The following is a 27796-nucleotide window of genomic DNA, read 5'->3' on the forward strand; positions in this document are numbered from 1 at the left end:
CCAACACAACACAAAAAATACAAAAACATGTGCAACATTGAGAGAATGTCTTATATATTTGGATCATCAGTTTTTATATGTTTGAACAAGGTAGGCAAAATAATCATGTATTTTTGTTCTTAGTGGATAGTTCGGTAAGCTATTCGTTATTTTAGTTCAAAAAAATTTAATCAAAATAGGTTTAAAATTCTATTTTAACTATTTTATAAAGTAGAGAGTCCAAAAAATAATTTATGCAACACAACACAAAAAATATAAACATAAATGCAACATTGAGAGAATGTCTTATATTGTTATTTCATTTGAAGAATCGAGAACCTTCTAATTGTTTCCATTCTTTTTTTATGTTTTGGTGCTTAAAAGGAGAAACCAATAGAAAATACCAAACTAAATTATTATCACTTCAATCTAAAATTAACAATTTAAATATTGTTACTAAATAAAAGTCATATGCCCAAAGAGAAGAATAAACTAAATGGCTTCCCTTGAAACATTTACATGGACTACTATACAATGGCACGGCACAGGCAGTAGTACAAAGTTAAAACTCATTGAAAAAAGGAAAACGAAAGGCGAGTCGATCAAGCAGAGGGTTGCGTTCGCAACTTGTTGGCGACGTAGAGAAGATGACTGATATTCGTTGGAGGGTAGTTCTGTAACAGTTTGAGGTTCGAGGTGAAATCACCGGCTAATAGTCGTCTTCGAATGAGAATCAACATGGCACAGCACACTCGGAGAAGGGTTTCCTACATACACACAGCAAGAATTTGTCAGCTCAATTTGGGATTACAAAGCAAATTACAAAGTAAAGAAAATCGGCAACTGCAGCTTTGTTTTTACAGAGAGACTATATTCTCAGTTGGTAAGCGCATGTTTTTTCTGTGAATATTAATTTTGGTTAGCATAAAGAATTTGGTTGCAAAGAAATTAGAAGTTAAAGACTTGAACGATAAAATTAAGATTATTCGCAGTGAAAATACTCCAATCTTCTTAATTATTACATTTTAATTCTCAAATCTTCTTTTCTGACGACAATAATACTTAAATCCCATATTTTGGTGCAACATTGGCACACGTAAATAGGTGACATGTGGCATTAGACCAATAAAAATGTGACACGTAAATACTTAACGGATAGTTAACGCGGTTACACCAAAATTTTGATTTAGATACCATCAAATAAGATTTAAGTATTAAAGTGCAACAATTAAAAAGATCTCGGTAGTTTCACAACCAATATCACATAAAATTATAGCTATTGAGACATATTGTAACAAGGTATAGGGATCAATAAAGAGCAGAATAGTAAATACCCAAGTTTTTTTTTTCAAGCTAAAGCAACTGTTCTCATAATCTCCTTATCTTAGGAAAGATGAAAGCCAAATATTAATAACGATAAAGTAAAAACTATGTGAACAAGTCCTACCTGAGGACCTTCAGGATCACTTAAAAGAAAGTCCCAGATGTGAAGACTGTCTGCAAAATTGAACTCCTGGGTCAAGAGGAGGGTGATCCATCTAAATGAGTAAAATTGGGGGTTGACCTGTAAAACAAATCATTAAGCATTAAAGAGCTAACAGAATTTTTTTTTTTTAATAATCAAATAAACACAAATTAATTTCTAAAGTGATCAGCATCAATACCCCTAAACTATCCTCCACTCTTTAGCATGGGTCCTTCACTCTCAAACTTAAACTAGTAATCTTATCAATAGCGAAAATGAACAGTTGTAGATTTGTGGAGCATTGCTAATCAATTTCAATGGGTTTTTGTATTGAAAAAATATACCGAAATGCCTTTCATAAATAGCTCGTGTTCTCAAGATGTGAATCCTGTGTACTTGCTTTAAAAGGGACCTAGAATGTAAACCTTTCTACTTGACAGACCACATTGCACAATTGAGGAAATTTTTAGAGGACTATTGCTAAAAGCTAAAATTATAACCAAACTACAATTTAGTAGAGAATGCACCACTACATTGCTTTTAATCCATTCTTTGATTGATTGTTTATCATGCAACAGACTACACTCTAAGAAATAGAACTAACTTAGTAGAGGAAACAACATGGTCCAAGTAGAAATAAAGAGGTAAAAAAATTTAAATGTACAAACCCAACTTAAAATAACATTTAGCTTTAGGTTTTCTATGCTAATTGAGCATGTCAGTCTGAAAACGAGAGGTTCCTTTCAACCAAAGACAAAGAGAAAGCTTCAAGGTAACATAGGAGTGTTCCTCTAATCAAACAGTCACCCATCTTAATAAGATAAAATATATCTATATATATGAGGTGTGAGAAATATATGCACACTCAGGTCATTTAAATAATGTCTTACTTTGGTTGTGATCTCAAGATGACGCCATAGCTCTTCATCATGTTCCTTGAGAAGCTGAGACAACTTTGTAATTGTGGAACGAATTCCAACCACACTATTATCAAGCTGCTGGCAGAAGTTGTCCCGTAAACCACTCAATAACTCGACAAAACAAAAGAATGTGTCTGCTTCAGCATTAGCCTGCATATCATTAGAAAATAGTAAGCACAACAAAAGGCTAAACCAGGTACAAGGAAATATGCTTACATTTTAATTAGAATATTATTTCTAAACCAACAAAACCTAACAATGCACCCTATTATATAACAGTGAAAAAATTCAAATGTAACTAGCAATATATATATATATATATATATTTATATCATTACCTCTCCCATCTCATTGACATCCTAAAATACACAACATGCAAATGGAAACTGGTATCAAATTTTTTTTCCTCCATTTATTTATTCATTATTACAATTCAACATAGGGTTATAGGGTGTGCTAGGTATAGCATGAAAACTGAGCACCATGTGTTATTTAATATTTAAAATCTTGGATTTGAACTATGGCAATTCATTTAAGCAATTAAACTCATTTATTTGAAGAAAATATTTTAAGAGAACAAATATCTATAAGATACGTAACCAAAGCCTAAAGTTCCCAAAGGGTCGTCCTACAAAGATGGCCATGAGATAATTCAACTCAACAGTAAAAACAATAAGAAACAACAAATTACTCAACATTGGAGACTGAAAACACAATTATAAAAGGATAAATCTAAATAGTGATCACAAAGAAATGCTAATTAAAAAAAAATTGTGGGTTCAAGCAAATGATGTGAAAGACCAGACTGATGGATTAAAAGAGAGAGAGAGAGAGGAGGAAAAAATCAAAAAACACATGCTTACCACATTTTCCTCGTCGGGATCATTTTTTAATACATAGTATAAAGGTGCCAAAAGCTCATTCATCCCTTGAACATATCTTATACCCGGATTTAACTTGGCAAATACCATTAATATGCTCCTTAAAGCCTCCTGAAAAAAAAAAGACACCAAACTTAGCAAACTTGGATTTACCCCAGGAAGATAAGAGATTATCTATTATCAAGGACATACTTGATTAGATTTAGCAAACTGAGTGTCCCCTGAGAAAAAGTGCATGTCCGGATGAGTGCGATGCACGTCGCGGTCGATTTGCTCTATGATTTCTGTGTCCTACATAATCCATAGCTTAAGTTATGTTTTCACTAGAACGTTACCAACATGCATTCAAATTCAAACAAGAGAAAACCTTTCCAACATACATTTGCCACAGACCTACAGACAAGACCTGAAGCAGCTAACTCTAGACAGTTGACATTTTATTAATTTCATTACACATCAAAAAGCACAAAGTAGGCCATCAGCAGGATCAAAATTCATCGTTTACTTATTTTCACAGAAGAAATGTTATAGCATGGTTGTAACTTGTAAAACATCTGAATTATTGCAATGGCAAATACCTTGGCAACATAAATAGTTTTTTCTTGTAATGACAAAGCTCAACACAAATTCAACCGCAGGTCTCAAAACTCAGACATTGTATTTTCAGATGTTCTGAGGCTTTATTTTGAAAAGATAATAGAATTATCACCTTGAACCACCAGGCCGTATCAGTTTAGATACTTCAAAATTTAAAGAGCATGCCTCACACCAAAATCCATAATTTTATTGAAAATGGGATGACAAGTATATCTGATTCTGATCAGCAATTCCAACCATGCTCCAACTTTTTTTATATATGCAATAGCTAAAATTAAGTCGCATCTCTAAATCCAGTCTCAAGCAAAGGCCACTAGTTACCTGAAAAAACTGATTCCAGATGCTGGTCTTTCCAAGACTCAATGGATGCTCCCCATGAGTTATTTGAGATCTTGAAAGCAAACAGCGGCTCTCATAACTTGACTCATCATTGTCATAACTAGACGATTTCTCCAGCCTCCTTGTGATGTCTGACTGACTAGCCACAGAAAAATTAGGAAACCCAAATTTGTTGGGACAAAAGAGGTGAAATACATGAAAAACATTAGCTTGCTCTAAGTATTAACTTGGCACTCTTTCTTGACATTAGAATTTCACTTGCTGATACATAACTTAGCTGGACAAGCCAGCAAGCAAGAGATATTTTGATATCAAACGATTAGAGGAGAATTAAAGACAATAATTCACGTATTCATCAATGAAACACAAAACAGTCTATAAAAGCACTTTTAAATACTTGACCCTGAATTTAAAGTTTAACAAATGTCAAGAAGGATTACGAACCCAAATCTCTCCCCTAAATTTTAGAAAACGACCAATCAACTAAACATATAACCCACGCTGCAGGGTCACTCTGACCAAGTATATCAAAGTGAGTACAATATATAAACGGAACCATCTGAGTCCTAATTCATCTATTCTGGTCATATGTCAACCATGTCAGTTTAAATGTGTTGGTAGCCCTTCATGAACTTACAGATAAAATATTCTTTTAAGTTTTAAAGAAACTATACCAAAAACATAAATAATGATGATGATGACTTAGATGGGTAATACATTCTAAATTCCAAGTCGGTTGTACTTATGTATTTCCCACTACTGATTCATCCTAAACCTCATTTTGAGACCTAACAGTTATAATGTAAAACAAGCAAAAAACATGAAATACCCAACATGACTTACAGGATTCATCAAAAGGTCATCTTTGAAATGCTTGTACTGTGACCTCTTCTTAGCTAACTCAGTCGACCAAAGACTACGATCCGGCGGTAGATAATTCAGTAAGAGCTGCAGCAATATTTAGTGTTTTTAGGTAAATGCCACAACTCAAACCCATTTTTCATTTTCTTTTAGAAAGTTAGTGCTCTAATTGAAATTCACGAGAAGGGATTGGAAAACACGCATCTGTAAACCACATTTCTCTTAAAAAAGATGGCCAAAAAAAGAAACTCTTTTTCTCTCACATTTTTTCCTACTTAACAAAGATCAATAACTAAGAAAGGAAAACTCCGCACACACCTTCCACACCGTCGAACGAATCCCGGCACCATCCGGTATACCCTGCGACGCGATTCTCCTCAATTCACGCATATTCATCGTCTTCTTTGATAGCTAAAGCACAAAATTCCTCCTTCTTCAAAACAAATTCAAGCCAAAAATAAAATAAAAGCAGTAATAAAATCAAAAATCAAACCTCGGCCAAGAGCTGTGCCTGACGGGAAATGTCCTCGGCGGAAGGTGCACTAGACACACCATTAACCACTTCCTCACCGAACCGCGAATCTTCAGAAATTTCACGCCTCGAAGGAGGTTCCCTCTCCGCCACAGCGGAAGGCGGCGGCACGGGGACCGGCGGATTCACTCTCGGGGGCTCGGAGGCTGAGGTTCCAGCGGCGGTGGTAGTGGAAATGGGTTTGGAGGAGTAGCGTTGGAAACGATCGTCGTCTGGAGGCGGAGTAGAGGACCAGAGGGAACTGTTGAGCCAGTCCGGTACACTCTTCTTCACCATTGTTATTGGTGAGTGATTCGAATCAAAATCAGATTCAGATTCGAATGGAATGGAATGGAATCCAACTATTAGGGTTTTTCTTCTTCTTTAGTTGATTTCAGTTTCTTTTCTTCTCTCTCAAATTGACAAGAAGGTGATGAAAGAAGCTTCCATTGACAATAACCTCAAACCCAACGCCAAGCCACGTTAATTGTTTACTTTTTTTTTTCTCTTTTTCTTTTTATTTTTTTTCTTTTCTTTTGGCTTTAAAAATAAATAAACAAAATTATTCAAGTGCCAATAACACTATTTTGGGCATGAAAATTGCTATAAATAATCAAATAATTTAAATTTAAAAAAAAAAAATTAGTTCACACATACTCTCATTTCGATTTCAATCCCAAATTTTGATACTACCACTCTTATAATTAAATTAAATATTTTGTGATTAAATTGAAAAAAAACTTTAATGGACCAACTTTCTTCTCTATTATTTAAAATACATCACTCAAACTTTAATTTTTCTATTTTACATCAATTTCTTACTAAATATTATACAACAACTTTTCTATTTAATTTAAATATTATATTTTTTAATATATTTTATTTATTTTAACTATTTTCTCTAACTATCAATAATATCTTCATATCTCTAACTACCAATAAAATAATATTTGATGCATCTACAATAATCTATAAATGTAGATCACTCACTATAGCTTTTTGTAAAATATATAAAAAAATAAAGGAGTTGCTCGAACAAATTTTTATCACATCTTCTCTATATTACAGCTATTGCTGTGAGTGATCTTAGTAACATTATTATCTTAAATATGATTTTTTGTACTATATATTTTCGATAATAATCATCGTATACTTTTTTAATTAAAAATTCATATAAAATAGTTCCATAAGTTTAAATTTGATATAAAATATAAGATACTAAATAAGTATTTTTCCATAAATATCAGGTTCCATTTTATACAAATTTTTAAAATATAGTGTAACCGATGATTATTATCAAGAACATAAGATACAATTTTATACCAATTTTTATATTACATGTTAGCGATGATCATTATCGAAAATATAAAGTACTAAAGTTATAATTGATTATAATATAAAATAATGAATAAATATTTTGAGAAAAATTAATCTTAATCAAATCCAATGTATCAATCACAAAAAAAAAATGTATTAATCACAAAATATCATTAAGCTTTCTCAATCCTATATTATTATACATTACAATAAAATAAAATAATAGATAATTCCCCTAAGTAATAATTTCATCTTTAGTTACAATAAATATTTAATAGAAAAAGACTCCTCACTTGGTGTTGGGTAAGTGTGACATAAACTAATTAGAAACAATACATAAGTTATTTCAAAACATAAATAAGAAGTGTAGTTTCATTATTTATTTATTTTTTTATAAAAAGTACAATGTTACTACATTAATAAAATTTTAAAAAATGTATATTATATTTTCATTATGGTGTTTAATGTCCATTTATTGCTCTGATTCATTTATGAAATATTTATATGAAATAAAATATATAGGGGTAAGACTATGGTGTAACTATTTTTTGGTTGATGCATCGGTGTAGTCAGTGGATTATTTTCTAGTGTTCAATAATTTATAAAAAAAAATTTATATGATAGTGTATATTGTAGTCATTTAAAATAATTGACAAATTTTTAAGAAATTCGAAATAATTTATAGTATCAAAAATCAAGTTCAAATAGTTTTTTGCACGTGTATTTTTTTTTTTTATATACGCTTGTAAAATTCAATTTTTTGAACATTATTTTTGGTATTATAAATTATTCGATTTTTTTTAAATTTATAGAATGTGTTAAATGTCTAGAATGTACACTATTATTTAAAAAAATTATCGAGGTATAGAAAATAACGACGTAGTACATCATAGTCTTTCTTAGAATATATATATCTTAAAATATAGGGAAATAACTCATTTGGTACCCTATGTTTTTGCAAAGTATCATTTTGGTACCCTCTGTTTTCAATAATGCTCATGTGGTACCCTGTATTTTAAAATTATACATATTTGATACCCTAAACTCAGATTTGATAAATAAAATTTTGTCAATATGATCAAACTGTCATCAGTTATGTGTAATTAAGTAATTAGATTTAAATTTGAAACTTACATAATTGACAGCAGTTTGATTAAATTGGTAAAATTTTATTAATTAAATTTGAATTTAAAATACCAAATATATATTATTTTAAAATATAGAGTACCATATGAGCATTATTAAAAACAGAGTACTTTACAAAAACACATAATAAAGGTGACAGATACACAACAACGGCAGCTGGCATTATATTGTGGGACTATTGGAGCTGAGATTATAGTATTTGTTGGAAAGTGTGAAGGTCCACGTGTTTGAAATTATTGCTTATTATGTATATTCTAGACATCTAGAGTAGACTGACCTACAAGTGGCCTTTGAGAGATTCAGTGAATGATTTATTTAAGATGGAGTGTAACATTATCATATTCATCAATTATAGGGATAATGGCCTTAAAAATATTAGATATTTCAAATATTTTTACTCATATATCAATTTTTTTTTGCGATAAAAATATTACATTTTTATTAATAATTTCACTTAAGTATTAATTTTTTTATTTTTGGGCAATAATGTCAAATTTTTATCAATAATTATACTTAAATACCAATTTTCTTTAAATATATATTATTGCCAAATATATATTCCTTTAAATATTTTTTATAAAATATATAAAATCAATTTTATTTATAAAAAAAATTATTCAAAAATATTTGATAGTTAAGTGCAACTATTAATAAAGATTTTGTATTATTACCACCAAAGTAAAAGATTTAGTACTTAAGTGGAACTATTAACAAAGATTTTGTATTTTTGCCGTCGAAAAAAAATAATTGGTATATAAGTGAAAGTATTTGAAAATATTTGATATTTTTACCGCCATTATCCCTGCATTATACATGATTAAGTAATACATATAGGGGATTCTACAATGCATCCCAAAAAGGGGCACGTCGGAGCACTCCTCGTATTTTCGGCCTATGAAATATTTTTGGAGCAAATTTATTTATGATTATGTATATTGTAGGTATTTAGAATTTTACAACATCAAATATAAGTTCAAAATGTTTGTTGCACACGTAATTAATTATTTTTCTTTTATGGGCGTGAAAAGCAGTTTGAACTTTATCTTTGACATTTTAAATTATTCAAAAAATTTAAAATTTGCAAAATAATCTAAATAACTATAATGTACACGATTATAAAAAAAATACACCAAAAAAAACTCCATAAATATATATATAGGGGAATTCTCTTATAGGGACTTCACTTTAAGCCATACCGATAGGGCTCTCAGTGTTTACAACCCGTGAACAGTTTTCGGCGCGATTTTTTTTTACCGTGTATATTGTAGTTATTTAGAGCATCCTGCAAATTTTTAGAAAATTCCGAATAGTTTACAGTACCGAAAACTAGGTTCAAACATGTTGTTGCACGCGTGACTAATTTTTTTTATGCTCGTGGAAAACAACATGTTTGAACCTAGTTTTCGGTACTGTAAACTATTCGGAATTTTTTGAAAATTTGCAGGATGCTCTAAATAGCTACAATATACACGCTCATACAAAAAGTCATGCCGAAAACTGTTCACAGATTGAAAAATACTAAAAGTCTTACCGGTAGGGCTTAAAGTGAAGCTCATGTAAAAGAATTGTCCTCTATAGTAATCTATAGTAATATATAGAAGTGTAGATAACTAATTAGTCTAGGAATATTCCCTATTCATAAAAGATTCCTTAGTGTATTTTGTCTTTTGTATTTTCATTGTTACTCTTCTTGTTTCTCTTCCTCCTTTATTAGTAATAAATTTCTATTTTTTTAAATATTGATTTTGCATTTCTATTTAATGTGTTTTTTTCTACTTAAGTGTTTATAATTTTATTTTTTAAATAAATATTTACATGTTTATATTTTTAAATTTTTATTTTTTGTTATTTATTATATATATGCCACATATTTATATATATTTCTTATTATAAATTATTAAAATATTAATTTCTTACTTTTTGACGCCGTTTTTCGTCAACAGTAAAATAAGAGTACGAAAACAATAATTGGTTATGGCCAAGAAAAATATGATAACACAAATGAGATTTTTTACGTGGTTCAGCAGTTAACTCTGCCTAGTCCACGAGTCTTTGTTATTAAAACTTAAGATGATCTCTGGAAATTCTTCAAGAATGAATTCTCCAGAGTTTTCTCTCAAGATCACCAAAATTCGGTCCCTTACAATAGTGCACAACCTCTCTATTTATAGAGGAGGTTTCAGAATAATATCCCACATATTTCAAGAAGTTATTCTTTATATGCAAATAAATTTAATGGCATTAAAAGCCTGTAATCCTATATACAAGGAAACGTCCCCTGAAGATCAGGAGGCGTATAACTGCATAATAAATATCCCTTTATTATAGGGGATTTACAACAATCAATGCAGACAGCGTCTCTCTAAAATGACTCACTGGAATATCCCAAGTTATCAATCTACATTGTCAGTGCTGTTCCCACCTGGGTCTTCTCATTAACTTTCGAGCTGTGACATCTTCCGGAGATCACGCTACTTCGAGCTCATACTTATGTCAAGTTCGGAGCCCCTGATCCGAGGCCATCCGAGATCAGACGTGTTCTGGTATCTGTCTTTCGAGCTTGTAATGGCTTCGAGGCTACCACCTTCGAAGTTGCGTCTGCTTCGCAGGCTCGGTGCCTAGGTTACGGACATGTGTTCCAGACATTACGAGTCCATTCCTTACGAATCCAGCTTTCGAGATCACAAATCTTATGGCTCGAAATCTGGGTGTAACACTTACTAACGAAGGAAGTGAAAAATGTTTGCTGATTTTTTATAACATATCTCAGCTGATTTTATATATATATTTAATTTAATAGATAAATATCAAATAAGTATGTGTCCAACATTCTATTTGAATTTTAATTATGGTATTTTAAATTATTCATAATTTCTTAAAAATTTGTAGAAAATCTCTTGTAACTACATTATATATACACTGTCATGTGAAAAAAATATATTTGCAACTTATCAATGTACCAAAAGTACTAAAATACCTATAAATAGTGATTAAAAACAATCATTACTATAGTGGTACCCATATATATAATACATAATCTTAATTTTTATTAAAATTTTCATCAATTATGTTTAAAACGAAAATATGTTATATTTTTTTTATTACTTATAATCACGTATATAAATATATTATAAATACATTATATCTCTTCTATATAATAAGTGTGTAGATAACAGAAATTATTAGTTTTAACAGTTTTTTATTTTTTTTAGTTAACTTTAACGAAATATTCTTATATTTAACAGAATATTCTTACATTTAACGGTAGATTGTAAACATGACTTAAACCTAAATAAATAATTAATTAAACAAATTAAAATATGATATTTTTTAGATATTTTACAATAATGATTATTTAAAAATAATAAAACCATATATTTTATAACTAATAAAATTTAATTAAACTTAAATTTAAATTTAACATTATATTAAACATATAATATATAATCTTTTGTTGTCAGTGCCAAATTCAAAAACTAGAACAAATATAAACTTAAACAAAAATTAATTAATTAATTGAAAGATGATATTTTAAAGATATTTTATGATAATTTAAATATTTAAATCATATTTATTTAAAAATAATAAAGGCATACATAGTTTTTTTATTTTATAAATTTGTGTGATACTTTGTTGTTTTATCAAGTGATTGGAGCCATTTTTCTTTATCAAATTCACCAAAGGATATTGATATACATTAGAAACTAAAAATAGTTGATGCATGTATACTATTGTCTACACTATGACTTTTTCTATTCTTATTTTATTCCTATTATTAATTTCTTTTTAAATATTATTGTATTTTATATATATGTCATGTAGTCATGTAAATATATATCTATGTCAACGTTGTGTTTAGATGTCATATATGTAAAGATTATTTATATAAATATTTATATATACTATAAAATTATAATTCATTTTATTATATATATTAAAAAAAATGAATTAAAATTATAGACAATGTTTACAATTTTAAAATTAAGCAAACGTGCATTGTACGTTGCTACTATTCCTCTCCAACCAAATAGTCCAAAATGTAGCGAGGACGGTACACTGCTATAAGCGCATCAACCTCTTACCTCCCTCCAATTGAGAAAGGAACAAGTGCGCACAAGAGGAAGGCATACACAAATCAACGCCGAACTCTTGTAAAACTTTATTCCATAAAAAACTTGCAAACTCTTTATCAACATCTCATTTACATATTCCTTAAGAGACTATCCTCAGCTTTATTTTTCTCCACTTGACAGGCCCACCTACTAAGAGACATGACGTGATTTTTTTCTAAGATCAATGACCACGAACTCATAGAATTTTGATAACAACAAACTCTAGGCCGTTTAAGTTGAGAGCCCATGTAAACGTCGTCTCTGGACCTCTTCATCTCTCTAAACAAAATTTCCTTTCTCTTCAGTAAAAGACCATGCTTCGAACTCCGATTCAAAGCCGAAAAAAGCTACAAAACCAACCCCTTCATTAAAACTAAAGCAAAGACCACGAAAGCAAATCTAAAGCCAATTAAGAAATTTGAAAATACAAAATAATAATAATAATAATGCAAAAAAAAAAAATTACACAGGCAAACATATAATTCTAATTCACACCTCTTAAACAGATCACCACAAAAAATACAACAAATTACATTTCTTGAAGCCAAAGCACCTCTAAGAAAAATTGCAGAGAGAATACGCAAAACAAAACAGAAACCAAACTTTAGAAACAAAAACAGTTATAGATTTAATATATTATATGTTATTGAAGCAATTACTATTTGAAAATGTGTCTCAAAATAATTCTTCACGTAGACAATAACTTTCTACTTAAATAATATTGTACATTTTAATAATCATGTTATTTATTATCCAATTAATTTGTTGAATATTATATCGTTTCTAAAAAATATAAAATATAACGTGCATTGCACGTATTTTATATGGCCACCATGAACACAATACACAATATGCCCTTTGAGTTACAACTTCCATTGTCTATGCCTCCTGTGCTTTACTGTGATAATCTCAGTACTTTGAGTTTAGCCTCTAATCTGATCCTTCATAATCGCTCTAAACATATTGAGATCGATCTTCATTTTGTTTCAAGAGAGAGTTACTGCTGATCAGTTAACTCTTGCTTATGCGTCGTCTGAATCGCAGCTTGCTAATTGTTTAACAAAACCATTGGTTACTGCACGTTTTTTGTCTCTTCGCACCAAACTTAGTGTCCTTCCCAGGCCGCTGAGTTTGCGGGGATGTTAAGCCTTAGTTAATTACATGTTTTAGTTAATTGCATTATGTTAAAGTTAGTTTTTACTGTATTGGGCCTATTACCCTTTTAGGGTCCATTTCTTTCTGATGTACACATATATATGACTCTCTTTGTACTCGCTTGGAATGTGATAGGAAATACAATTAACATTTTACAAATTCCTTCTATTACATTTTATTACAGAAATCAACAATACAACATTTTTCATGTTTCTGTCTCTGTGCTTTAAGCTTGGTAAACCGAACGAACGAGCTTTGCCTTTACCCATTTGGCGATGAAGCTCAACAGGGACCCATTGAGGGCAACTCCAACTGGACTACAAAATAGTAAATATAGTGTTAAAATAGTACAAAATCAAATCCAACACAACTCTATTTATCTCATTATTATGCTCTCAAGCTACAATACCTTACTAAATATGGAGTATTGTAGTAACGGCAAAAACAAAAAGAAATACTATTTTTCTTTTTATATTAGTATTTAATAATAAATATATATGTATATTATTTTATATATAAGATAAAATAATAAATAATATACTTTTCGGTAAAAAAAATAAAAATTCTATTAGTATTTAATAATAAAGATAAAATAATAAAGAATATAATCTTTGATATGGAGAAAATATATAGTGATAAGGTTTAGTGTTACTGCATCACTATATATTTTGTTATGGGGTTGAAAATGGCTGAGTTTCTCAGAATTAACTTCTTATGAAACGCCTTATGAAATGTGACTCAACTCTACTACCTCTGCCACTGTCATCCGCTTTCGCCATCGGATATCAACTTCTTTGCCGGTCTTTGAGTTCGTCAAGTTCCACAGATCAACGTAAATGGAACCCAAAGACCAGTGTGATCATTACGAGCCCAACTTTATTTGCCATGGAGTCTTGTGCCACCATGCTCGAGATGAAGCAAATTCAAGCTCAAATGACTCGCACTGGCCTCATTACCGACACTTTTCCGGCGAGCCGGGTCTTAGCCTTCTGCGCTCTCGCTGATTCGGGCGACATTCGCTACGCGCACGCTTTCTTTAACCAGATTGAGAAACCCAATACTTATATGTGGAATACAATGATCAGAGGCTATTTGAAAGCTCAAGTTCCTGAAAAGGGGTTTTCCTTCTTTGGCCAGATGGTCCGGGAAGGCGTCGAAATGGACGGGCTTAGCTTTGTTTGGGTGCTTAAGGCATGTGGGAACTTTCCGGGAATTTCAAAGGGAAACTTGGTCCACTGTGCGATTTGGAAGATGGGTTTCGATATCGATTTGCTAGTACGAAATGGGCTTATACACTATTATGCTGATCGTGGTTGTTTATTAGTTGCACGCAAAGTGTTTGATGAAAGTTCTGTTAGGGATGTCGTTACTTGGACTACGTTGATTGATGGGTACGCGGCCCATGATTGCTTGGATAAGGCTACGCAAGTATTTGATTCAATGTTGTTAAGTAATGTTAAGCCGAATGAGGTTACAATGATTGCAATGCTCTCGGCTTGCAGCAGTAAAGGGGATATGCGCATGGGAAAGCGTATCTATGATTATATTACGATGGAGAATGTAAATTGCAGCCTTAATTTGCTCAATGCTACATTGGATATGTTTGTGAAATGTGGTCTCTTGATCGAAGCAAGGAAGATTTTTGACAATATGAAAACCAAGGATGTGTTTTCGTGGACTAGCATGGTTAATGGGTATGCTAAATGGGGAGATTTAGATTCTGCAAGAAGCTTCTTCGTCTGCATGCCTGAAAAGAATGTGATATCTTGGACTGCAATGATTGCAGGCTATTCTCAAAATAATCAACCAAAGGAAGCCCTGAAATTGTTTCAGGACATGATGAAAGCAGGTTTGTTTCCAATAGAGAATACTTTAGTGTGTGTTCTCTCTGCGTGTGGCCAACTGGGTTGCCTGGATTTGGGCCAGTGGGTTCACCGGTGTTGCATCAACCCTAAAGGGGTTCAACAAAGTGTCATATTAAGTAATGCACTTATAGACATGTATGCCAAAAGTGGGGGTATTCATACAGCTGCAAGTCTCTTTAATGAAATGCCACTGAGAAATTTGGTTTCTTGGAATACTATGATTGGGGGATATGCTTCACATGGTTATGCCAAGCAAGCACTTATCCTCTTCGAGCAAATGAAAAGAGCAGGATTTGAGCCCGACTCTATCACATTCGTAGCTGTCTTGTCAGCCTGTAGCCATGGTGGATTAGTCTCTGAAGGTAGAGAGTACTTCAAAAGCATGATAAGGGATTATAAATTAGAGCCCAAAGAAGAACATTATGCTTGCATGATTGATTTACTTGGTCGAATCGGACTGCTGGACGAAGCTTATCATTTGATCACAAATATGCCAATGTTACCATGTGAATCAGCTTGGGGTGCTCTTCTTAGTGCTTGTAGGATGCATGGAAATGTTGAGCTGGCTAAGCTTTCAGCTCATAAACTTTTAGAAATGGATCCCCAAGACAGTGGTATCTATGTATTGCTGGCTAATACCTTAGCTAATAACAAAAGATGGGCTGATGTGAGGATGGTTAGGAGCAAGATGAGAGAGATGGGGGTCAAGAAGAGTCCTGGTCGTAGCTTGATAGAAATAGAGGGTGAATTCCATGAATTTTTGGCTGGGGATGATTCACACCCTCGGTCCAAAGAGATTTATAAAATAATAAATAATATATTATTGCTCTCTGATTTGAGGGACTACATACCTTAAACATGTTAAACATCTTTATGCATATAGGATGATGATTCCCAACAAGAGTCATGCATATATAGGACTCAGTTTTAGTTTGCATAAAAACAATTTTGAGACTTAATTGGATAGGTGTCTACTACCAATTTTGATTATTTTCATTCATTTTTTTTCATCCACTCTTTTTAAGCTTTTGATGAGCTAAGCTAGTTTTGAGTTATATAACCTTCTTCACCGAACACTTTAACAATATAACCCTCTTATGATTCAAATATATATATATATATATATTTTTTAAAAAATAAAACGGGCATTATTGGGGAGTAAGCATCCAGATAATGTCGTGGGAGTAATGGAGGAATTGGTGGCGAGAAAGAAGTTGTTGAAATGCGTTTTGAATTTGGATTCGGAGGAGCTTGGATCTCTGTTGATGTTTTTGCAAAGGTATTCGACTGTACCAATTTACTCGGCATTGTTAATGGGGTTGACTAAGAAGGTTCTTGAGCTGAGAAGTGAGGACATTAAAGCCTCTGGGCCTTTAAATGGTCATCATATTAGAAACCTCAAGCGTTCTGTGGATGAGGAGATTCGGGTACAACATTCTTTGCTAGAAATACAGGGTATTATTTCTCTATTAAGATCAGAATAGAAGTTAAAGAGGGTAGTTACGCTCGTGGTGTTCTTTATATGGAAATCAAAGGACAGGGGTCCATTCCCTTGACTCGTACCGATGAGAATTTGACTCTATGAGAAATTGAACAGAAATCTGCTGAATTGGCCTTTTTCTTGCGTGTACCAATTGAAGTATTTTGAAAAAAGTGAATATCTGGAGGATGATGAAGATTTGATTTGATTTGATTAGATTTTTTCTCTTATAGCTATGGGAGGGAACTCTTCCTTCCAACTCTTTTGGTCAGTTTTCTTTCTCCCATTTTACAAGGGAATTTCGACAATTTTGTTTAATGGGTTTAACTCATGCAACTTTATATCTTCTTTGGTAATTGTTTTCGTTTTTTTCCCTGATAACAACCGAGAAATATTATACAAATCACATCTGTATGTTTAGTGATGGTTTTAAATTTAATCCATGAATTCAAGGTACTACTAGAATTTCTTTCATATGATATGATGCCATGCCTGGTGTGTTTATGGATAGATCAGACCTCATTCATAGGAAGACTTGCAATTTGAATTGTTGATGAGCAAAATAACGAGTTTAATTACATTCCCATGAACATTAATTAATTCATGTAGATGAAAGAAGAAAAACTGGGTTCAATTCAATTTGGCAAATCCTTAAATTAGTAGAGAATGTTTGAAATTACAAGCAATTTTAACACTAGGGTTGACAGTGGTATAACATTATCTGCTTCTCAAAGGTTATTACACATCAGAAGACAAACTAACAAGGGTATTTTTTTTTCATTATCTGTTTGGACTCTGTGTTTTGACAAATTACTTTTTAGACTCTATGTTTTGTAGAATAGTTAAAATAGAACCCTAAACCCGATTTTTTTCAATATTTTATCAACTAAAATCACAAATAATTTACCAAACTAACAATTCAGAACAAAAATAAAATCATTCTGCTTAAAAACTGTGTTGTTATATTCAATTTTTTCTTCATCAAAATTGAGTTTAGGGTTCTATTTTAATCATTTTACAAAATATAAGATCCGAAAAATAATTTATCAAAACACAAGATCCAAACAGGTAATAGGGAAAAACACAGAGTCCAAAAATGTATAAAACCTTTAAACAATAGTAATATTAGAACAGCCGGCTAGGCCCTTGAGATAACAAGTAACTAGCCTCTGTGAGCAGAAAAGAATTCTGCAATTTGTCAACTTGCATATAAACATGCTATCTATCCAGGCCAAACAATCTCAACTCAACTCAACCCCTTTAAAATCCACAAAGTGAATTGGATACAGATCGCACTTGCATTACGTTCTCAATCTACAAGCTACGCTTTGACCCTTCGTTCTTCAAACACACGTGGGGAGAAATTTAACTCTAATTTGAGGATACTGCGACAACACATCCGAAAATGATGTGTAACAAACAAATAATAAATCAGTTGATTGCACAAAAAAAAATAAAACATGTAACAATATATATATAGGACAATTTTATAGGGCTTCACTTTAAGCCTTACCGGTAGGATTCTCAGTGTTTCTCGATCCGTGAACAGTTTTCGGCGCGATTTTTTTTATGACCGTGTATATTGTAGCTATTTAGAGCCATCTTCAAATTTTTAGAAAATTCTGAATAGTTTACAGTACCGAAAATTAGATTCAAACATGTTGTTTTCTATGCACATAAAAAAAATTAGTCACGCGTGCAACAACATGTTTGAACCTAGTTTTCGGTACTGTAAATTATTCAGAATTTTCTGAAAATTTGCAGGATGCTCTAAATAGCTACAATATACATGGTCATAAAAAAAAGTCGCGCCGAAAACTGTTCACGGGTCGAAAAACACTGAGAGCCCTATTGGTAAGACTTTAAGTGAAGTCTCTATATAAGAAATATCATAATATATATATATATGGTATTTTTTCTATGGGGGCTTTACTTTAAATCCGGTAGGGCTAAGTTCAAACTTGTTATACACATTTAACATACATAAAAGTACACTATCTCACACACACACATGTATCATGATAAAATTCTTACATCATGTGAGATGAAGGAACATTAGTAATCTAATTTAGCTTCAACATCTAATCCAATCACTAATTGAAATTGGTTCATTATTTTAATCAGTTTTTAATCTTACATAAAAGAAAATAACAAAAATTATTAATATCACCATTCAGTGGTAATGCACCAAGTACAACTGAAATATAAATTTTTTATTTAGGTTAGACTGATTTAGTTGGGATTTGATTTGATAATCATTTCCACCAACCAACCAATCCAATTAACATCCAAGTTTTAAAATTTAATCCTGATATTAGTGATTAGATATTGGTTTGGATACAAAAATCAAAATATATATTTGATTTTTTTTTTTTAAAAAAAACCCACTTTGCGAAATTGAAATATTTTATCTTGTTTCAAAATTAAATCTAATTATATTTATTCATTATATTAAAAACAAAACAACTCACATTTGAATTTTTAATATATATTATAATTAACCCCCAAATTAATAAACTGATACACATGAACAAGCCATTTATTAAACATCAAAACCTGAAATAAAAAGATACATTTATAGCTTAAATTAAGGGTCCAAAAAAAGACAGGGACAGGTATAGAGCGATTTAGTCAGAATGAAAAATATATGGCCATCAAAAGATACCTCAATTTCCAACCACATAATTAAAAAAAAAAAGGTCTATAGTAGACTGAGAATTACACAGTTTTTTTTTTTCTTTCCTTTTTTTTTTTTTTTTTTCCTGTAATTGAAAGTTGGAAAGTAGCATTTCATAATTAAGGAGTGTCTTTTCTAGTTAAAGAACTCCAAAAAAGGGGTTTTTTATAGCAGAGTCAAGCTCAGAACCAGCAGAACGAAGAACTGGAAAGTCAACCTTGTCCCTGGGGAGAAACAAGAACTCACCACCTTCAATTTTTTCAAACCCACACAGCTCAAGAAACTCTATGCCCCCTTTCACTGCTCCAACTCTTTCCTGTTAAACCCAACAAAATCAACATCACAAAACAAAACAAAATCCCAGAAAGCAGAGGAAAATAGCTCTTAATATGAGCACCATTGGTCAATGTGGATCATGAATTAGGAAATGTAACTCTTTTTCAGTGGTGTTTTTGGTGCCAATCCGGAGGTTTTATCTAAAATAAACTAAATTAAGCTTTAACTGATAAGCATAATCTATTTCCCTATTCCTGTTTAAGTGAGGGGGTTCGGTCAAGCAATACCGATGAGAACTAACCAAGGAAACATCAACTCTTTTGGACTTCCAAACATTCCTGGAAAGGACTGCGATGATAGGTAAACAATCGGTATATTTTACATTTTGTTTCGAGAAATTTTGAAAAAGAAAAATATTACAACAGTGCTTGTGTTTTAAAAATAATGCAACTCCACGATTAAAATGAAGACTCAGCGTGATAGTTAGGACTAAAAAAAATGGTTATTTCATCAAGCAATGTGGAATAAAAACCCTTCATTACCTGAAACGATTGGTTGCTGAGTCTTATTTTTCTGAATTTCTCCTCATCGGGACTTTTGACAACATTCCCTAGATAAGTTAGAAGCGTCTGGAAAGCTTTCTTTACTTTGGCATCATCCTCCTAGTTCGTTCCATAAGAAAGAAACATCAGGTCATTCCAAATAAAACCTTCTTAAAGATATATGGGAAACATCAGGTCATCAATGGGTTTCATCCATTGTTGAAACATATGAAGTTCACAGTTCAATGTTTCTTTTCAAGTTGCAACATTTTAAACTACTTTCTGACCAACACTCTATCCAAGCACAAGATACAATCAGGAAATTCATTATTTTAAAACGCTAAAGAACAATAATGCAATAACTATCAACCCTGCAACAAAAAATCTTCAAGTTGCTCTGATATTGAACAGGATCATTTGGTTTGTTACATGTTAGTGATGTTTAGTTATGTATTTTACCTTGTGATTCTGCTTGAGAGAACGCAAACACTCCCTCATTCGCTCCACTTTGGTGACAGGCTTAATAGGCAACATGGTCTGCAGTTCGAAATCAAAGAGAAGATATTCATGCATGAAACTCAACTGACATTCAATTGGACAGATAATTCATCCACACGATACCATACCTTTTTCTCTTCTACAACTGGTGGAGGAGGTTTTGCAGTTGAAGGATCTTCCGGTGGCAGTCCAAGTCTCCGCCTTCTTTCAGCCTGTGAAGATAAGCAAATGAAGCCGGCTGACTTAACTTAAAAAAAAAATGAATTGAGAATATATGCTATGCGATTTACTGCATATGTATAGAGCTTACACAATCTAATAAGCAAACCAGGGCTTACACAATCTAATAAGCAAACTAGAGCTTACAGAATCTAATAAGCAAACTAGTGAATACAATCTATAAGTAGATCTAGAATAAATATAAAGTCCAATTACTTGTGGTAAACTAGAACTCCGATACTAGATGAGGAAGCGACATTGACGATAAAAATATTGCATATATAGGCAAGGCTACTTCAAACAGCAGAATTAATAGAAAACCAAAAGGATGTCACAAATAGATGTGTGGTATTAAATGGCATTGCCTATACATGTACACTGAAACTACAACACTTCCATTGCAGTATCAGCGTAAAACTGTGATGTTCAACTGATTTCCCAACCGTATGTTATATAATAATTATAGTAGAACAAATTACCCAAAGAATATCAGATGTTACCAAAAAAAAAAGATGTTACAGTTGACTAATAAACAAGTGCTTACAAAAATAAGACAATATTTTGGCATGCGCTCATTAGACAATCATTTGGACAACCCTTTCAGAGAAAGAAAATAAATTATATGAAATAGACAGCAATGAAAATTATCAAAAGGTGTTAATATCTATACCTTGTCTTCTTCCAATTTTTGACGAATTTTTTCCCTAGCTCTTTTCTCTTCCTCTTTCTCAGCTTTGCGTAAGGCCATTATTCTGTCAGATAAAAATAGATTCACAACCCAATGGAAAAATGGTTAAAGTATTGATGGTAAAAGGCCTTTTGATGTCCTACAGGTATAAATGGAAGCAAAAGACATAAAAATAGGTGAGAGCATACCGCTTTCTTTCATTATCTTCTTCAATTCTTTTTGCTTCCAACAGTTCTCTTCCCACTCGGATCCTCTCCTACAGTAGTGAAAAGAAAATAAGGAAGAACGTGTTATTCATTGGAAAAACAACTCCCAAATTTGGATTCAAACCACCCTACTATATAAATCACACACACAATACATTTTAGAAACTTTTCTCCAGAATACACCTCATTTTAATGTTACAAAGTAGCTAATCTGCTTAAAATCAAAGAAAGTAGTAAGAGAGATATTCGTAGAAATTTGCTTCAAATTAAATACATAAAATGTTGGATCGTTTCCAACAAGCAGAATGCAAATAATGTCAGCAACAAAGCAAAGACACAGCATGCCAATAATTGAACACACAAAAAATAATTTGAGATGAAAACAATACAAATAGTACACACACAGAAAACTTAACAGTTTTGAAAACCAAAGGGCATCAGTAACAACCTTTTCTCTTTCTCTTTCCGTTCTCTTCTCTTCCTCTTCTTTCTTCTTGCGAGCCTTCTCCCTTAAGGTGAGTAAATATCAAAGTCAGCAAAATATGATGAATATTAAATAAGCCTTCCTTAAATGTAACTTTTAGTTCCAAAGATATTGAAACCATAGAACAATATATATATATGATGCATGGTATAAAAAACCTAAAAAAACTTCAAATCAAAATAACTAGAGAAGATCACAATGATAAAACACAAACACTAAACAATAACAGTCACTATCAATAGTTAAACACCTTAGCTCTTGTTGCTTGGCTTTCAATTGCTCTGGTGTAAGGGAAGGTTTTGGAGCCTCAACTTTGGTATTGGCTGGTACCTGAAAATACAAAAGCAGGTAAAAATTCATCCATAATGAGGTCATCAGCACATCTCAACTAAGTTTCTATATTTTTTTCTATCTTCTTGATAATTCTACCTTTCTATGTATCTAAATGCAAGAAGCAGCAAGACAAAAACAAATGACTAGACATCCAGAGACATTCAAATAATTTTTTGAGGAGTTCTGTATTTGAGACAGACATTACAGTTCTAAGAAAAAAGGTTGTTAGTAACAAAGTGAAATTGTTTCTAAGATAATGACGTGAACTTTAGAAAAACCCTTCAATCAAGCAAAAGAGACAACTACAGGTTCACCAAAGGATGAAACACAAATAATTGGGGAAAAAAGGCTTGAGAAGAGATGTTCAACAATTATTATTAATACTACTTATCCTTCCACGAATCTCCCATAAGCCTATATGTTTAGTTTTATTACCACATATTTCATCAGTGCATAATACATTACAATATAACCTTTCTATTTCGAACATATTCTGCTCCTTATACAAGAGTATTTAGACGTAAAGAAGATAAAAGTAAAGTCAAAAAAAGAGGAAGACAAAATGCCCAAGAAACATTAAATGAAGTACCATACCATTGGCATCTGGTCTATATCAGAATCATTCTCATGTTCCACTACCCAATTTATCGCAGCCTCCAAGCTGCCATTACCTGACCAAATTATTTTAATAAGAAATAGGATTCATGTATAAATATTACATTTTGAGCATATAATACAAAATTTCAGAAGACCACTAGCCGGCGAATATCATCAATTTTTTTAAAATCCAACAATCATTATTTTTTTTTCTCATGACAGACATATAAGAACATACTACACAGAAAAAATCCTACAAAATTAGAGTCAATAAAAATTTGGTTCTTCTAATATCCAAAAACCAAGTCAAAGCATACACCCTGAGGCCTGAGCTAACCCCTATACATGTAAATCACTCAAAAAGATCATGAACAACAATAGAAAATGTTCAACCACAAACATGAATGGTTCCTAAGAATCATCAAAATTCATAAAACTTTCAATATGCTTATATAGTTGTAATGAGCTCACCAGAAAAATGAAGTGCACGGGTTGCTCGAGCAGTTGGAAAACCCATTGCTTCAAGTTCCTCAAGTAGCTTTTTGTCGACCTCGGGAACAATCATTTCTAAACAAGAAGAAGAAGAAAATGGAACTCCAATAATTAAGGAATTATCATAAAAAGAGTAGCCAGGAAAAGAGAAAAGATCATGTCACATTATATCATTGCTTCAATTTATTTCCATCACTAATCACTTCATTTTCAGTTCAACTTTAGAAACCAGTAACACTAGAAGCCGTTGAAGCCAAATGGCTGTCAATTTCTTTTGGTTGACAACTTCCAAGGTAATACAAGGGGAATCATTGATACACAGCATCAAAGTCTGGCTTCTACTGACAACCTTACTAAATAACTACATTTTACTACACCTATTTCTAAATGCCAGCAGAAGATTTTAAACCATGATATGCTGCATCAAATATCACATAATGCCAACCAAAACAAAAAAGAATTCGACACTCCATTCCTTAGAAAATAAAGCCCTACGCAGTTGTTTAAATTTCCCATTAACATCAGTAAAATGCCAAAATGTAGATGGGATGGGACCAAGGGGAAAGCCATGATTCAACTCAAGAACAATACTTGACAAATACATAAAACAGCAAAACAAGAATCAAATACTCCACTATATGAACTAGATTCAATGCATAGAAGAAAACAATAAGCTACCTTCTGACTGGCTAGAACTTGCGCCCGCTTCTCCTACCTCGGAAGCAGCCTTTGGGACCTCCAAACTTATTGGCTTTGCTGCCTCAGATGTCTTATCAGCAAACTCGGTGTGCCCAGTTCGTTTGGTGTGTAAATCACTTTCCTTCAAGATCAAACAAATCAAACCCCAAATAATCATCAATTTTACATTTTTAAGAGCCAATTTAACAACACAAGTCTTCATCTTTTCAACTATAGAAGTAAAAATTAAAAAATAAATAAAAAGAATATTCCGAATTTCGCTAGATGCAGGAATATTACGAATGCTCTAAAGAACATTCCAAATTCTGCTAATCTGGGTAGTGGGTACCAATATGATCAAACACAATAAACCCAAAAAAGAAAAAAATAAACTAAATTTTCACCAAGCAGCACTAAGAGGAATTGAAATCGAATATGCTAAAGAGAATGTGAAAAAGAATTATACAGTCTTGGATCGGCAAGGTTTGCCGCAAGTAGAGCAGACGAGGTTGAGGACGGCCTCGGTCGACTCAGCGAAGTTTGAGTGAGAAGTAAGCTCGGCGTGTTCTTGGGCTTCCTCTACTGACCTGAGGAGAGCACCACAATCCCCACACTTGAGAGAAACGCCCGCCATTGATGACGGTGAAAAGCTTTGTCTTTGCAAATCAAGAAATGCCCTCTCCTTGCCAAGGAGCGAGCGAGCGACAAAGGAATAAGAGCTGAAACGTGTTCGTTCGGTAAGTGGATCGACGTATATATACACGATTTTTTTTTTTTTTTAAATGTTTTATTTTTACTGAATCACGATTTTTATCATAATTATTTGTTAATAATAAATCACGAAATATTTATTTTGTTATTATAAAATATATATACACTATATTTCAATGGTGCAACTGCATTCATGTCTAATGAATATTTTTATGCTCGATTTTTTTATTTTTGGTTTTATTAATGTGATATAAATTTTAAATAAATATTTTATTTTAATTATATAAATTATTTATTTTTGTTTAAATTTATTTTTAATTTTTGAATTTATGAGTGATAACAAAATATTATATAATATATGTTTAATGGAATATTAAATATTATACATAACTAATTTAAAAAAAAAAAGTAATTTGTGATAGTAGATTATATCATACGTTTAATATGAAATTATTATAATAAATGAGTTTAAATTTTATTTAATTTATAAAATGTATAATTTTATTATTTTTAAATAAATATCATTATAAAATATCTCAAAAGTATCTTATTTTAATTTGTTTAATTATTTATTAATTTTAAATAATTATTATTGTAAAATATCTCAAAAATATCTTTTTTTAATTATTTATTTTATTTTATTTAAATTTAAGTATTGTTTACAAACTAATATTATATTAAATATAAGAATATTATGTTAAAGCTAACATTAAAAAAATAAAAAACCGTTAAAACAAAAAATTTCCATTATTTACACATTTTTTATATAGAAGATTTAGAGCATACTATAAATTTTCTGGAAATTTTGAATAATTTACAGTATTAAAAATTAGGTTCAAATAGATTGTTGCACGCGTGACTAATTTTTTTTATGCACGTGGAAAACAACATGTTTAAACTTAACTTTCGGCATTGTAAATTATTCAGAATTTATTGAAAATTTTTAGAATGCTCTAAATAACTACAATATATACGATCATAAAAAAAAATCTTGACGAAAATTGTTCACGAATCAAAAAACACAAAAAATATGCACTGATGCATACCTTTTAATAATATCCTCTATATATATATTCTTCTTGGAAAGGAAAGCCTATATAATTTTTGTCATCTCAATTAATATAATCCAATTTTTTTTTTATAGAAATTGCCAAATATTTTATGTTACTCAAATCATGCTTCAAATTCAAATATTATGTGTAAAAAATGTGCTTACTTTGTTTTATTTATACAATTTATTTATATTATTTGTGATATAAATTTTAAATAAATAAACAATATTATATATATATATATGAAAAACAACATAAATATATTTAATGAAAAATTAAACTAAAACATTGTTTATGATTTTTTAAAGGCTATTTATGATTTTTGCCTCTCGAACTATCACTAATACATTATTCTGCCCCTTTATTTTTCGAGCCATTCAAAATTACTTCTAAATTATTCACAGTATTGTAAAATTAATATTATGTACACAATTCACCGTGGACCATATAAACTCATTCTATGGTAAGTGAATGCCTTCTCATTTTTTTTGATAGATAAATGCCTTAATATTTATTTATGGTTAAAAAGATAAAAAATATACAATTAAATTTGATATTTATCTATATTTTTTTTTCACAAGTAATTACATGTTTGGTTTACATGGAAAGAGGTTAGAATGAAATGGAATGAAGATTCTATTCGAATGTTTAATTTGGAGTTTGAAGCTTGATAATGAAATTTGATCGGAATAATAATTCATTTGTTTAGTGAAATTTTCATTGGAATGCCACACCATTAGAAATTATTGGAAAGAAACTTTTCCAAAATAATATTAGAAAAAAATGGAATGACTATTTTGTTGTAAATCTTTTTATTGAATATTTAAAAATAAAATAAAGTAGAATATTTTTGTTGATACACCACTTATTTCATTCCTACACAAAACTAACCAAAATAATTTTCATTCCAATATTCATTCTAAAATTAAATTAAACACCATAATATCATTCTTATTAGGGTAAATACTATTTGGAACCTCTGTTTTACAAAAGTTACCGATCATACCCTGTATTTTGTTAAATGATAATTTGGACCATGTATTTTGCAAAATGTAATAAAAAAATGCCCTAGACCAGATTTCTGTTAATTTTTTTTAATATGACCAAAATACTCTCATATTTTATTAATTAATGAATTAAATAAATTATAAAAATGTATATTTTAAAGTAAAAAAAATAAATTAAATTGTTTTTAAATAAAAATAATTAAAAAAACTATTTTAAATAAGAAAAAATTAGCATAAATAGTTTTCTAAAAATTAACAAAAACATTAAGGTTTAATTAAAAAAATGTTTAATGTTTTTTAATTAAATCTAAATGTTTTTGTTAATTTTTAGAAAACTATTTATGTTAATTTTTTATGACTTAAATAGTTTTTTTAATTATTTTTTATTTTAGAATATATTTTTTATTATATATTTCATTCATTAATTAATAAAATATGAGGGAATTTTGATCTAATTAAAAAAGTGATTAAAATCTGGTACATGGTATCTTTTGTTCCATTTTGGATAAACAACTTTTGCAAAACACAAAGTCCAAAATGATATTTACTCTTCCTATTACCATTCTCCTACCAATCTATTCAACCAAACACCATCTTGAGTTTTATAATTAATGGTCATAACTTATTTAATTTATTTATTTTTTTATTTTGTATTTTGTCTCATTATTTATTTGGATTTTGTGTTTTGTCAAATTACTTTTTGGACTA

At 30.9% G+C, this 27796-nt stretch overlaps 3 protein-coding genes across 3 annotated transcripts; 1 reads left to right on the top strand and 2 right to left on the bottom strand.

The window, feature by feature from the left end:
* Nucleotides 1-373: 373 nt before the first annotated feature.
* On the bottom strand, nt 374-6011 carry LOC133819843 (uncharacterized). Its single transcript, XM_062253204.1, has 9 exons — nt 5536-6011; nt 5361-5453; nt 5025-5129; nt 4164-4316; nt 3438-3536; nt 3228-3356; nt 2335-2514; nt 1427-1543; nt 374-746 (listed from the first exon to the last, which is right to left on the bottom strand). The coding sequence occupies exons 1-9, from the start codon at nt 5848-5850 to the stop codon at nt 582-584; spliced, it is 1356 nt and encodes a 451-aa protein (XP_062109188.1). The 5' UTR covers nt 5851-6011; the 3' UTR covers nt 374-581.
* A 7956-nt stretch (nt 6012-13967) lies between these two features.
* LOC133819844 (pentatricopeptide repeat-containing protein At2g22410, mitochondrial-like) lies at nt 13968-17177 on the top strand. Its single transcript, XM_062253205.1, has one exon. It carries the CDS (start codon nt 13998-14000, stop codon nt 16002-16004), a length of 2007 nt encoding a protein of 668 aa, XP_062109189.1. The 5' UTR covers nt 13968-13997; the 3' UTR covers nt 16005-17177.
* Nucleotides 17178-19149: 1972 nt separating this feature from the next.
* LOC133819845 (vicilin-like seed storage protein At2g18540) lies at nt 19150-25049 on the bottom strand. The gene is made up of 12 exons (XM_062253206.1): nt 24785-25049; nt 24319-24460; nt 23620-23715; nt 23146-23222; nt 22469-22548; nt 22183-22243; nt 21717-21784; nt 21511-21592; nt 20750-20833; nt 20583-20660; nt 20124-20243; nt 19150-19621 (listed from the first exon to the last, which is right to left on the bottom strand). The coding sequence occupies exons 1-12, from the start codon at nt 24950-24952 to the stop codon at nt 19445-19447; spliced, it is 1233 nt and encodes a 410-aa protein (XP_062109190.1). The 5' UTR covers nt 24953-25049; the 3' UTR covers nt 19150-19444.
* Between the last annotated feature and the right edge of the window lie 2747 nt (nt 25050-27796).

This window comes from Humulus lupulus, chromosome 2 (assembly GCF_963169125.1).
Source record: "Humulus lupulus chromosome 2, drHumLupu1.1, whole genome shotgun sequence".
Taxonomy (NCBI): Eukaryota; Viridiplantae; Streptophyta; class Magnoliopsida; order Rosales; family Cannabaceae; genus Humulus; species Humulus lupulus.